Source organism: Triticum aestivum, chromosome 3A (assembly GCF_018294505.1).
Source record: "Triticum aestivum cultivar Chinese Spring chromosome 3A, IWGSC CS RefSeq v2.1, whole genome shotgun sequence".
Lineage (NCBI taxonomy): Eukaryota > Viridiplantae > Streptophyta > Magnoliopsida > Poales > Poaceae > Triticum > Triticum aestivum.
Genome location: NC_057800.1, coordinates 582,018,327 through 582,033,142, shown reverse-complemented (window position 1 = coordinate 582,033,142; position 14,816 = coordinate 582,018,327). Strand labels below are relative to the sequence as shown.

The 14,816-nt window shown below is 44.7% G+C and overlaps 1 protein-coding gene across 1 annotated transcript; it reads left to right on the top strand.

Annotated features, from left to right (window-relative positions):
• Positions 1–758: 758 nt before the first annotated feature.
• Positions 759–13,078, top strand: LOC123062370 (senescence-induced receptor-like serine/threonine-protein kinase). The gene is made up of 12 exons (XM_044485852.1): positions 759–1,227; positions 1,418–1,979; positions 2,150–2,649; positions 3,306–3,450; positions 3,739–3,810; positions 3,897–3,959; positions 4,034–4,114; positions 10,007–10,161; positions 10,276–10,511; positions 10,670–10,799; positions 12,242–12,301; positions 12,420–13,078. The coding sequence occupies exons 1-12, from the start codon at positions 1,131–1,133 to the stop codon at positions 13,067–13,069; spliced, it is 2,751 nt and encodes a 916-aa protein (XP_044341787.1). The 5' UTR covers positions 759–1,130; the 3' UTR covers positions 13,070–13,078.
• Positions 13,079–14,816: the final 1,738 nt, after the last annotated feature.

The window sequence follows — 14,816 nt, the reverse complement described above, 5'->3', positions numbered from 1 at the left end:
TTTGAGACAAACTCAAGGCTCAAGTAAATAGTGGGTTATGGTGGGGTCCCAATGGGCTAATAGGGCTAGCCCACTTAATATTTTTCAAATCCAATGAGAGTCCACTAATGCTACTTAAGTGGGATGGGATAATTAGTCCCACTTAGTCCCACCTCCACCTGCAGCTTGAGTTCCGCTCATCGGTCTGTAAACTGGCATGTACGTATGTCTTGTACATTGTTGGTGCTTTAGCTTTGTTCTGTAGTTTTCTTTGATCCGCTTTGCAAGAGGTTTTTTTCTTTTTGAAACAACGCTTTGCAAGATGCTACCAGAGCTTTGCTCGCGGGGCCTGCTGGTCCACAAAACACTGGAAGTGCGCTGCGTCCTCCCCAGGAAACATCAGAATCCGACATGCATTGCCCAACCGCATGCTGATGGAAAATTCACGGGTAAAACAACCAATTGAGATTTCACAGCTTGAGGGGACGCATGCCGGCATGCGTGCTGCCGCTCACTCTTACGTCAGCGGAGTTAGGTCTCGCTGGGTTTGGCCAACGTCGACGAACTGGTCTTGCAAGTTGCCCTCTTCTTTTTGTCTTAAAACTACTGATCTACTGATATACACTTTGTTACTCTCGTTGAATTTACCACAGTAGACTGGTTCATCGCTGTAGGAGCAAGCCGCGTGCATGGTTCGCCAAAAATGAACCAATCTCGTAACCGGCATCTCGCCGTCCTCTTCTTTAAATGGATGATACGCATGCTATGCGTATTCGCCAAGAAAAAATGCATCAATCTTGAGCTGGGACTTCGTTATGACGCTGATGGGCAGTACGTTAGCGCAGATCCAGTCAAACTAAACTCCATGACAACTTGGCCAGTTGCATTTTCAGTTTTTAGGTGAGATGCAAGTTGCATTTCTTACATGATGAAAAGGCTACCTACTGATGAACAGAACGTTTTGTTTCATCCACATTGTTAATCCAGCGCCGAGGCCAAGTCAATCCAAATACTAAGTTGTGTTTCTCTGCTATATAACTACGTACAGAATCATGAACAGAAGTGCGTACACAATACATTTGTAGCAGAGAAACATAAACGCTTACTTTTTGCATGATCGCTTGCAAACATTGCAAGAACCCAAGAGTACCATGGTGATCAGCTTCAGTTGCTCAGCAAGTAGAAAACTGACGGGGATCTTGGCCTTGCTGTTCATGATGACCCGAGTCTATGGCCAGTCTACTTCGGGTGATGTGCCCCACTGCATTCTTTAGTTTACTTTGGAGTGCAATTTAAGAAACACTTCCCACTTTACTGAAGCCTTAGCGATAACATACTAGGAGTATTATCTACTGAATATCTAGTCACACCATCCATGATCTTGGTGTAGATCTTAAACTTGAAACACATGAAACTGATATAAATTCTCCTTGTGCAGGGTTCATAAGCATCGATTGCGGAAACAGACGCACCTACAACGACAGCACAACAGGAATACAGTACCATTCTGATCATGGATTTGTCGATGGTGGATTGAGCCACAAGATTTCAACGGAGTTCATGGCTGATGCCACGAATGAGCAACAAAAAACCTTGAGAAGCTTCCCTCAGAGCTCAAGGAATTGCTACACGCTGCCATCCGCCACTGGTAAGAAGTTTCTGGTGAGGGCCTTGTTTACTTACGGCGACTATGATGGGTTGAACAGTACTATGAGCGGGTCGCTTTTTCGGTTTGGGCTCCATATCGGTGTCAATTTCTGGGAGGCGGTGAACTTGACAAATTCAGATCCATCAAACACAATATGGAAGGAGGTGCTCACCGTTGCTCCTGGCAACAACCTGTCGGTCTGTCTGATAAACTTCGGTACAGGGACACCGTTCGTGTCTTCGTTGGAGCTGAGGCCACTGCAAGATGTGATGTACCCTTTTGTGAATTCTTCGGTGTCAATCAGCTACTTTAAACGGTTCAGATTTGGTAATGCCACTGAATATATCACAAGGTGAGACAAGACTGAGATCCATAATAATTTGGATTTGATCTTAATTATGCCTGACAATGGTTTATTTATTTATTTATTTGAGTGGTACAACGGTTTAAATTTGGTCTTTGTGTTTCCTGAATCCTTGCAATCACTTCTAATAAAAACTAATGTCTTTGTGTGGGATGCAGATATCCATTGGACCCGTACGACCGGTTCTGGGAGGCTTGGTTTTCCACTTACAAGGCCTACCCCTGGATCACCCTCAACACTAGCAATGAAGTGAAGAGGCTCCCAGGCAATGACGCCTTCCAGGTACCGCAAGCCATCCTCCAGAACGCCACGACCGTAGACACGAACAACACCTTTTACAGCGTTCGCGTGGCAGCAGGTCCCAACCTGGACCCAACGAACCTGCAGCTTCTCCCGATCTTCCACTTTGCCGAGGTCGTTGACAACAATCCGAATAGGTCCTTCAACATCTACAGCGGCGACGAATTGTTGTTCCCAGACTTCTCACCTTCGCGATCCCAGGTGGACAGCATGCACCAGAATGGGCGCTTCTTGCATAACCCCGCAGCCTCCTTCCTTCTGAACAAGACCAACAACTCGGTGCTCCCACCGCTCATCAATGCGTTCGAGCTGTACTCTCTAGTTCGGATGGATAACCTCACGACTGACTCCAATGACAGTAAGATATAATGTACTATACTGTGTGTGCATTACACATTTGCCATGCCTGTGGCACATTCCAAATATTATTTTTGGGGGGAAACAACAGGACTCTGTTGTGTATTTTTATTAGTTGTCAAATAAATGGTACAAAGCATAGTTCGGAAAGAAAATAAAAGAGCTATACAGACCTAGTTGAAAACAAACAAACAAGAAACACAAGATACAAAAGATACAACAGGGCAAACTAAGGATCAGATTCCAATTAGCATCATGCAGTTTATTCAGTAGGCTAAACTGCTCAAAGACCTCTGGCTCCCTGCTTTAAAACAAATGTTATTGCCTATCTAGACCTCTGAGATCCCTGACACCACTTGACATTGTCACGCTCTTCACCAAAGTAAGATAGAACAAGTTTAAAAAAAAAAAGAGAGAGAACAAGTTTAACCAACTGATTTAGCAATACAGTCGATTCCTGAGTAGGCCACCAAGATTAGAGAAATGAATCAGTGCATATTCAGTTCTACAAAAACATAATGCTTGCATACGGAATATTTTGGTAACCTCTTACGTTACAGTTTAAGCCTCTTTTAAAACATATAAGCCCCCATACCCAACATATACAACTTTTCTATTCCGTTCCAATTTGTTTCCATTGACCTTTTGCTATTGTAGTCAGTTACATCAAAGAAGTGAAGAAGCACTACAATTTGGCACAAATAAACTGGAATGGAGATCCATGCTCCCCAGGAGAGTATTCCTGGGAAGGTTTGATTTGCAGCTACCCTAAGAGCAATCAGAATCCAAGAATAATTGCAGTGTAAGAACTAAGAACTAAGAACAAAACCAGGACTTTACCATATACATTTTGAAATCTAAACATTGCAGTTCAATCTTTTAAACTTTGAAGAGTACCGCGTGTTTTTATAAATAGTAAGAGACTCAGTCACAGTCTAAGTCTCTAAGACCTTGAAAACACAGGTAGCTTGGTGTAAACCTGAGCCACAGAAAGATACTTGAATAGTCTTTAAAATGGAGCTTAAAATGCATGTTAGCTCGATGCTATCATTAAATTCATGGCTTCTATTAAAATGAGTTGTTTCTGCAGAAATCTGTCTACCAGTGGACTGAAAGGTGGATTAGCCATATCATTCATGAACATGTCATCACTGATAAACTTGTAAGTAGTGCCTACCGCATAATATTGATGGGCTAAATGAGACTATGTTTGCCATCTGTGTGACCCTATGCGAAATATATATATAGGGATTTATCACACAACAATTTGACAGGAGCTATTCCAGACTACCTAGGGTCACTCAGAGTCCTGTAAGTTCTGTGATGATTAACTCTTTGGTTGATGATATTAATTTTGAATAATGATTTTAACAATTATTTTACAGCAACTTGTCAAATAACCAGCTTAATGGGCCGATCCCTGATTCTGTTCTTCAAGGTTTTCAGGCCGGCCTGCTTGACTTAAGGTTTGTCATTCTCTGCCACACAATTCTTTAAAAAAAAGAATGTTACAAATTCCATACTAAATATAAGAAGAAAAAATAGACCAAACAAACATAGTCGGTCCCAAGCCCAGGTAAAGAAGGAGGGTTGTGATAAGCTTGGCAAGCCAACTTCAAAACGCAGCCACTCTTGTGGAGATGAAACTCAAAAGGCTGGCCAACTAAAAGGCGTCCTGATTCGGATCTGGGGATCTGACATCGTCGCGCTCCTCCTGGCGGCCTTGTGGTGGCATGGGTAGGTTGCTGAGCGAAAGCTCCGTGCCTTGGCGCCGACGGCGGCGACACCCGAGGGTGTTGCACTCCTCTTAAAGGCGTCGTTGTGGTTCTTCTCCCTGTGTCAGGGCTCCGGGTGAAGACCTTTGTCCAGTGTGTACTCGGCAACGGCGACGGTTTGCGCCGTTCTCCCTCTTGAGGGCGTTGTCGTGGAGCTTAGGTGTGCTAGGTCATAGCATGGGGGTGTTTAGTTCTTTCGGTGCTCGTTTAGGGTAGCATAGTCGCGTGCGTTCTACGTGTGCCGGTTATCTCAGGATCAGCTTTGTAAGAGGGCTACCTCACCATCTTGTATCGTTCGGCCATGTACTTTTTCAGTTGTTGCTTTATTTATAAAGCGGGGCAAAAGCCTGTTCCGAGACCAAAAGGCGACGTGTCCAACAGTTAGGTGTAGCAGAGATGCGCATGCTAAGATGGATATGTGGCCACACAAGAAAGGATCGGGTCCGGAATGATGATATGCGTGATAGAGTTGGGGTAGCACCAGTTGAAGAGACATGTCCAACATCATATGAGATGGTTGGGCATATACAACATAGGACTCCATAAGCCCCAATGCGGTGCATAGCGGAAGGATAAAACATGCTGATAATGTTAAGAGAGGTCGGGGGTAGACCAAATTTAATATGGGAGGAGTCGGTAAAGAGAGACCTGAAGGACTAGAGTATCACCAAAGAACTAGCCATCGAAATGGGTGCATTTAAGTTATCTATCCACGTGCCAAAACCATGACGGTTTTGAGATCTTAGAGCATCTCCAGCAGATGCCCTAAACTTAATCCCTCAAACCCTCTCCCTATCCCAAGAAGTCAAAAAAATTAAGGGATTAAACATTTCCTCAGCTAGCAGGTCCCCTAAAACTTAATCCCTTAAAAATATTGTTTTGCTAATTCATCCAACCATTTCCAAACTTTATCACAACATATTAGTTCAATACTTAAGAATTCAAGTACATACAATTCAAATACATAGCAAATTTGATGTTCTCAAACATAACCGTGCAAATTCAAAACACAACAGACGGTCCAAATGAATTAAGAATCCAAATAAACATTGTAAAAGCACAAGAATCGGTGCTATGAAGGCGCCAATCATGCTCAATAAGATCTTCTTGAAGTCAGTTCTGAGCTTGACGGTTATCGTATTTCGGTGTGCTTGGAGGAAGGCTTCAATCTTGTTTGGGTTACATTCTGGCTCCACCAGGTGTCCATTGAAGAGATACCGAAAGTCCTACGGGTCATCTCATACTCAATGATCATGTTGTCATGATCTTCCATAAGATCTCCGGGTTCGGATATACTCAGCAGGGGCACAGACAATCACAAAGAGTCGTTGAAGCACACCAAAAGCTCTCTCAACATCCTTTCTAGGAGATTCTTGCATAGTTGCAAAGTGAGATTTCTTATTGCCTTTAGGACGGTGGATTGTCTTCACAAATGTGGCTTGTAGAGGATAGATCTCGTCGGCTAGGTAGTATCCCATGTTGTACTCATTGCCATTGACAACATAGTTGCAAGGTGGATTGTCACCGGCAACAAGCCTTGTAAAAAGAGGATATCAAGAGAGGACACTGAGATCATTATGAGAGCCAGGCATCCTGGAGTATGCATGTCAAATCCAAAGATCATGTGATGCAAATGCCTCAAGAATGATGGTTGGATCATGGCAATGCCCTCTCTACTGACCTTGCCATGCCACAAGGCAATTCTTCCATGTCCTACAGATCCAAGAACATCGGGCCGACCTCTCTCTTCACTTTCCGCCATGAGCCTCTCGGTATCTTCATCATTGGGAACCCTGAAAGGATCGATATAGTTGACTAGAGGGGGGGTGAATAGGCAACTAACAGTTTTTAGCTATTCTTTACCAATTTAAACTTTGCATCAAAGTAGGCTGTCTAGATATGCAACTAGGTGAGCAACCTATATGATGCAACAACGCTAAGTAAACAAGCAAGCAAGGAATGTAACCCAAGATAAGCTTGCACGAGTAAAGGGATGAGATAACCAAGAGTGGAGTCGGTGAAGACGAGGATGTGTTACCGAAGTTCCTTCCGTTGAGAGGAAGTACGTCTTCGTTAGAGCGGTGTGGAGGCACAATGCTCCCCAAGAAGCCACTAGGGCCACCGTATTCTCCTCACGCCCTCACACAATGCGAGATGTCGTGATTCCACTATTGGTGCCCTTGAAGGCGGCGACCGAACCTTTACAAACAAGGTTGGGGCAATCTCCACAACTTAATTGGAGGCTCCCAACAACACCATGAAGCTTCACCACAATGGAGTATAGCTCCACGATGACCTCAACCGTCTAGGGTGCTCAAACACCCAAGAGTAACAAGATCCGCGAGGGATTAGTGGGGGGAATCAAATATCTCTTGGTAGATGTGTAGATCTAGGCCTTCTCAACCAATCCCTAGGAGATCAACAAGTTTGATTGGTTAGGGAGAGAGATCGGGCGAAAATGGAGCTTAGAGCAACAATGGAGCTTGGGGGTGGAAGAGGTAGTCAACTCGGAGAAGAAGACTCCCCTTTTATAGTGAAAGAGCAAATCCAACCGTTATCCACTTACTCAGCCCGCGACGAGCGGCACTACCGCACGAGCCCACGGTACTACCGCAAGGCCCTGCGGTACTACTACTGCCACGGCACAAGCTAGGCCAGACCTGAGGCAAGGAAGCCAAGGGCGGTAGAACTGCTGGCGCGGTACTACCGCTCCCCCTTGCGATACTACCGCAAGGCAGGATTGGTCTAGACTGGGAAGGCACGGACATATAAAAATACATCTGTGACTACTTCTGCTGAGTTCCGATCCATGAAAAAATCCAACACGGTACTACCGCAAGCCCGGAGCGGTACTACCGCGTACGGCGCGGATGTAAAAAATTACATCCGCCCCTACTTCCGCTCATGTTGTTGTGCTTGCCCAGAGCTCGCGGTACTACCGCGCCCATGGCACAGTACTACCGTGTAGGGCGCGGATGTAAAAAATTACATCCGCCCCTACAGCCACTCGAGCCGTTGAGCCTGGCCTGAGGCTATGGTACTGCCGCTCCTAAGAAGCGGTACTACCGTGAGCACCTGCGGTACTACCGCGCCAGAGGCCCGTACTACCGCAAGGGCCTGCGGTACTACCGCTCCAGAGAGGAGTACTACCGCATGCCCCAGTTCAGCAACACTAGGAGTCCTTCATTTTGCAGAGCCACGGAGAAACGGAGGATGCTTCAAAGGGCCAACGGAAAAGTGGTGCAACAAGGAACAGACGTGTACGTGTTGATTCCACCCAAACCTTTCCAACGCAGACCCCCTCTTAATAGTACGGCTTTCCTACGACTCAAACCACCAAAAAGAAACGTAGAGAAACGCCGTCTTCAATAGTCTTCGAGGGGCACCAAATCGTCTTGTGCCTAGACATGATATATCTGAAATGCTCAATGCACACGATTAGTTCGCAAAAGCATTGTCATCAATCACCAAAACTACTAAGGGATAAATATGCCCTTACAAACCCTCAAGTACTCTGGTCCATAGATTTCGATCACAACATCACAAAATCGTCTCACACAATCTAGGATGAGATCTTCCCCAATGCGAACATAGTAATCAATGGCATCGGTCGGGCATCCATAAGCAAGGACTCACATGGTTGCGGTAATCTTCAACAATCGAATTGCACTTGCAGCAAGTTGCATTCCTTCTTGGCTTAAACGAAGGATCATGTTTCTCCCTTTTGCAATGGTGTTGAAAAGATCTCGGTGCATTCGGAATCTATGCAGAAAATAGGAAGCATATACTGCATTCGGCACAAATTAATCCCTCACTAAACCATCATGACCAATGATTCTATCTCAAAGAAACATCCTCCGATCAAACCGAGAACTGAGCCTCAGCCGCGGGAAATCCTCCTCCATAGACACCACGGCGGCCACCGCCAAATCAAAGTCACCATCTTCTTCTTTCTACACAATTCGAGACCTTTCTTTGATGAAAACAAGAAAAAAAAACATAGAGGCATTTTGACAAATACCTTGTTGGTGGACGGGAGCAGAGACACGATGTCCGATGATGGAGCTCGGGCTAAGGCCAAACGATGGTGGAGGACACTAGCGACGCTGCCTAGCAGTCTGCAGAGGCGATCCTCGGGCGTTGAGGCGACGAACCTCCACCCCAGGGATGCGGGGTGGTGGGGCGGTCTTCTTCGCTAGTTCTAGCGCCGCTGGTCGTCTAGGAGCTGCATTGGACCTTCCTACGTCGTCTCCAAGGTCGGCCGGTTCGATTCCCGATGAAATAGACCTCAGTGACCACCGGGCGAAGCGATAGGAAGGCAGGTTCTTCGGCAGTGAAAAGGCTGATTCTGGCACCGGCGAACAAGGAGAAAGTGTAGGAGAGGGCGGCAGGATGGTCGCGCGCAACGGTTCCTGCAAAAGGGGTTGAACAACGGCAACGGGGGCAGCGGGTCGGAGCTGAGAGAAAGGTATGGCAGCCGACTGTTTTTACTGAGAAGTTGCGGCATTGGACTAAGGGCATGTACAATGATTGATAAGATAGTCTTATCTTAAGTCTTGCATGTAATTTAGAGATGACAAAAAAAGACGTCTACAATGGGTCATGTCTTAGCCTTATCTTCAATAAGTAGTTATTCCTAAAAATGAGGCGAGACATATTGTGCTAAGAGATCATCTCTTGTCTTCTCTTAAATAAGAGAAGACAAGCCTTTTCTTACGAGTTATCTCTCCTCCACCTCATCATTTATCCTACATGGCACTCCTAAGATAGCATCGTTGTACATGCCCTAAATTAAGTCGGGGTGGCTGCGTTTTGGGGGATGAAAAGCTTTTTTTAGGGATTTTGGTTTGAGGGATCTGCTAGCTGGTCCTTAATCCCACAAAACAAAACAAAAAATTGGCCCAAATGTAAATTTTTGGGCATCTATTAGAGATGTTGTTAGGGGTTTCAACTCTAGCCTACGCCAACTTGTTTGGGACTGAAAGGCTTTGGTAGCTATGCCAAAAAGAAATAGGCTCAACAATTGGTTATCATTGGAGAAAATTAAGGTTTGGCAATAGTCTTTGAACATACAATATAATACATTGGCTAAACATTTGGTTCATACCCACACTTAGCCAAACTAGAGTTACAAAGGTTTGGCTTTCTCTTGGCACTGTTTGGTTAATGATATATTTGTGGCACGCCACACTTTCCAAGCGCCTAGCCCCACTTGCCATACACATGAACTCTTAGAGAAATTGACTTAGCCACACTTCTGTAGGGAATTGCATTGATGCAAACACGCGCTCAATTACACAACTTACATCTATCAAATATAAATGTTTTGTTATCTATCGGCTTTCAACAAGAGAGGTAGATAAGGACGTTAGTAATTGCACATGATATACAAACCATGAAGTTTGTTCCTTTAGAGTGTCTAGATGAGAAACCGTAAAGTTGTTCTTTTTAGAGTGCACAGATGTTTAGCTGGCTAGTTGTGTTAGAAACAGACTCATCCTCTAATCATAATATTTATATAACTGTTGCAGCTAAGGTCTTATGAACTGCTCTTTTCTATATGTTGTGTAACTGTGCCACTAGATTAGAAGGCAATCCCCTATGCTCAAAAGTCAAAGATACATACTGCTCAAATAAGAAGAACACCATACATATCATACTCATCGCAGTGATAGTTCCTGTGGTACTGGTATCCCTCCTAGTAGTGATGTGCATACTCTGGAAGTTATGCTGGAAAGGTAAACAAAAATCTATGCTCTAAAATTCCCTTAATCGATGCAATGGGTGGTACATATTAGAGAGCAGCTTCGTATCTAAACTTTCATGTAAAGCAAAACTTCTTGACTCGGCAGGGAAGTCAGAAGACCATGAGGATTATGCCATGTATGAAGAGGAAACTCCACTACATATTGATATCAGACGGTTCACGTACACAGAGCTGAAGCTCATAACAAACGACTTCCAATCAATCATTGGAAAGGGAGGTTTCGGTATTGTTTATCATGGCACGCTGGAAAATGGTGATGAGGTAGCTGTGAAGGTGCTCATGGAGACATCAATAGCAGAGTCAAAAGACTTCCTCCCAGAGGTATATCACAAAACAAACTAGGTCGAACCAATGCTTTCTTCAATAGAAAGTAATAATAAGTCCGCAAGACGTCCAAAACCCTTTACAGAGTCCATATCACATAATGATGCAATTGGCTTTAGTTCTAGGATATCTGATACTTATATCCGTTGCTGCAGGTGCAAACCTTGTCCAAAGTTCATCACAAGAACCTTGTGACTTTGCAAGGATATTGCCAGAACAAGAAGTGCCTAGCACTCGTTTATGATTTTATGCCCAGAGGAAATCTTCAACAGCTTTTAAGAGGAGGTTTCTCTCTTAACTTCTCCTAATGTATATGTCAAGCATAGTTGACTTAGGTACAACCAATCCAACTTTCAGTTTGTTATTATCACTAGTTGTATTTGTACTTTAATTCAATAAAATAAAATCATTCGATCAAAACTAAAAACTGCTCAATCTGAAAAGCAAGTTCAGAGTTTTACTTCGTGAGAAACCAACAGTTACACAGGGACCCGGATGACTAACTTGGGAATCACCTATTTGTCAAATTTTATCAATATATTGTGCATCCATAAAAATAAAATCCGGCAGGACCTAGTTGTATGTACAAAAAGGAAAGTCTAAGATCAAACTATTCTGGCTTTGACATGGTACTGCAATCAGGATTTTCAAAACTGGCTCTCCTTGTTAAAGGTATAGTTGATTGCCTAAACTGTTATTGTGCTGCTAGTCGATACAGTTGAGTTTGTAGACATAATTTACTCTGTAAAGATATTCAACTAACAAGTGAGACAACCATAGCTGCATCCTAGAACTGCATAAAGTCCTAACCATGGCATGGTCATAGATATTCCGTAACAAATTTGGGCTACCACAGTAAAATTCTTTTTCAAAAGCATGGCATGATAGTCACAAAATATAAACATGCACATCTTTGAAAAGCCAGTAAGAAACAAAGCAACTAGAGAGATATGTATTCAAAGAATGCTTCAATAGCTTTGTTCTATTGTTAACTGGATTTCAGGATTTGTATATAAAAAAATGCTCTGGTAAAGCAAATGAAAATGTTATGGACATTAGTGCATGCCCCAAAGCAGAATCAGATGTGTTGCAACTGGCCAGCCGGCCAGCAAGGGTCGGTGAGTTCTTTACAGGAAAGAGACCCCAATAAGATTCAAGGAAGGAGTTGGCTAGGGAAGAGTTCAGGAAGGAGACAACTTAAACTGGGGAAGATGAGTTACAGGTAGAATTAGGAAGCCTAATTCGGAACAGTAAGGATTAGGAAAGCACGAAATGAGATTCTCGTATGAGAGGGTTTCCTAGTTAGAGTGCAACACCATGGGTGTCAACTGTCAAGTTAGGAGGTATTATATATGTGCATGTCATGAAAGGTTTGGGAAGGAAGCAAGAATTATTCTCTCATCTAAACCTATGCCTACCCAATCCCTTGCAGCAATGCTGTCTGGCTATCTTCAACACGATAGTTATTTATCACGTTGTGGATCAAGGTTCACAACAGAAAAGCAGTGACCTCTGGAAGATCAAAGTGCCTGTTTATGCAGGACTTAGATCTTAATACGCCAATGATGATATGGTTAATCATTGTGTGTTTATCCATCATTTGTCAGCTTAAATATGTGCATAGAGTCGATCTAAAATAATATGTGCAAGTATTAGGAAAACTGGTATTTATGCTATTATGCACATACCAAATGGCACTTGCATTAATTTCGTATGTATTGATGCAGGAGATGAGTATAGTTTGAATTGGGAACAACGACTTCATATTGCACTTGATGCTGCACAAGGTCCGTACTTCAGTTGCATGTTTGCCTTTAGGCCATGTATGTACGTATGTGTGAGTTTTCTTTCTTTTGAGGTGACGTATGTGTGTGTTGACAAAGTACGAGTTTTGATAAACAACAGGCCTCGAGTATTTACATGAGTTATGCACCCCATCAATAGTGCACAGAGATGTGAAGACCCCAAACATCCTTCTGGACAATAATCTGGTGGGGGTGATATCTGATTTTGGGCTTTCACGGGCTTTTAATGATGCTCACACACACATATCTACTGCTGCTGCTGGCACTCTTGGTTACCTCGATCCTGAATACCATGCAAGTTTCCAAGTCACCGTCAAAACAGATGTTTACAGCTTTGGTATCGTGCTCTTGGAGATCATCACCGGCCAATCCCCAGTAGTTATGGACCCTCAAACTGTCCACCTACCAAATTGGGTGCGGCAAAAGATAGCTAACGGCAGCATTCACGATGTTGTAGACAAGAAACTGCTGGATCTGTACGATGCCAGTTCCCTGCAGAGTGTAGTGGACCTGGCCATGAACTGCCTCGAAAACGCAGCCATCAACAGGCCGACCATGACCGAGGTTGCTTCAAGGCTCAAAGTGTGGTTGCCAGCTGTTTCTGGGGCCCCTCGACATACAGACTCCATGGATACTGAAATTCCAAGGCAGTTCCGGCTGATGATTTCAAGAGCAAGAAACGAGGGGATATCCTTCCAGTCTGGCTATACCAATGGGATTTCACAAACGAGCCTCTTTTCTGGACGGTGAAAGCGAGATGCCGGGTCCTCTTAGATAATGTTTGGTAATTTGCTTAACTGCGCTGCCATTGATCGTCCGTAAACTGAAATTTAGTAATTGTGTCATTTTCAGATTCTAATATTGCTCGTTTGTACGGGTAATAGTGTTAATATTGCTAGTTTCTACCGGTAATAGTGTTCAAGCATGAAGCGTCCCCTTCCATTTGAGAACTTGGTGGCCCATTAATTAGTGCCCGTACATCAAAACCACAGCAATCCTAAGACAAGTAGTCTGCCGCCTAAGGATTCCGCCTTTTATTCCCCATTCTCTCTTGCAAGCATGTGGATTCAAATCTAAAGTACTTGTTTGTTCTACCAAATCATCCGAGCATCCACGGAGTTTGTCGACTAACACAGCACTACATGCGATGGCACACAAGTTGGAGCCTGAGGACCTGAGCAGAAATGGCACATGACATACCTTAGTCTCGCCGCTCGCGCCGTGGGGCAGTTCCTCGACTTGTCCGCGAGCTACAGCGCCTGCGCCTCCTCCCCCTTGGCCTCCGCCTCCAAACCCGAGCTGTACGAGAGATTGGGGGCAGCACATCACTGCGGTAGAGCAGCTCCGGTGCTGCCCGATGGATGGGCGTGCGGCGGCGCCCTGGCGTGGAGTCGAAGTGGGCGGCGACCCCCGCCGTGCCTGAGGGCGAAGGGGTGGGCCTTTTTTTTTGAGAAAACCTTACCGGCCTGTCAAGTTACAGCGTGGGCGCAGCCGCAAGAAGCCCGGCGACGCCCCACGCGGCCACACGGGCCACGGGCACCCGTGAGGCGGAACCCCCTCCTATTTTATTTTTGCTCGCCCCAGTCGGCCGAGATCCGAGTATCGAGCGGCCGAGATCCGACAAGAGCGGACGGTCGTGCGCTACGCCATATCTGACGGTGGATCTGTTGACCTGTCGGTGATCGTTATTAAAGTCACGCTGATCTTACCACTTCCTTTCGTGTGCAAGCACTTTGTCCATCTTTTAAATAAAAAATGGGCAATCAAAGTCCCATGATTAGTCCGCCAAGTTTTTTTTTTTTGAAACAGCAAGCCTCCTCATTGATTTTTATTAAAGAAACCGCCAACAAACGTATCACCCTAGTTGAGTTGGTTATCACGAGCGTATCATCGTCAAACTGGTCTGGCAAGTGGCATGTATGTCAGTACATTGCTGGCGCTTTAGCTTTGTTGCGTAGTTTCCTTTGATCCGCTTTGTAAAAGGGCACATACAAAGGACAAACAATAAGGTTCCTAGCTCTGAGTGTATTAGTATTTTATTTTCTTTGAGAGGTTCGTGCGCATTAGTTTTTTTAGGGAAGATCGTGTGTATTAGTAGAGCGAGGCTACCAGAGCTTTGCTCGCCGGCTGCTGGTCTCACATTTACGTGATGCGCCATGTAAACAGGGTTTCTCCTACTTGAGCATCCACGGGACACATCGGCGATCTATCGCCCCAGGAAACATTGGAAGTGCACTGCATCCTCGGGCTCGCGCATGCGATTGCATGGGCCAATCGCCAGTGCGAAGACGCGCTCACGAGCAATCTCTAAATGTGTAAAGGTTACCGACAAACGACAAAAGTCTATTCTATCACCAAAAATGCTAGACGTACGGGAAATTTTTACAAGAATTAACGGACTAACCTTATCCCTCTCACTAATATCTCCCCCATTTTCAGTGTGGGGCCCGCTTCATCTTAACAACCAATCAACACACCCCACCTCAGCCTAGCCTGT

Bases quoted from the DNA above. Each gene is read 5' to 3' on its own strand.
- LOC123062370 (XM_044485852.1), top strand. From the start codon at position 1,131: ATGGTGATCAGCTTCAGTTGCTCAGCAAGTAGAAAACTGACGGGGATC. The intron at 4,115-10,006 runs GTTTGTCATTCT...CTGTGCCACTAG, and splicing joins GCCGGCCTGCTTGACTTAAG to ATTAGAAGGCAATCCCCTAT. The intron at 10,800-12,241 runs GTTTCTCTCTTA...GTATTGATGCAG, and splicing joins TCAACAGCTTTTAAGAGGAG to GAGATGAGTATAGTTTGAAT.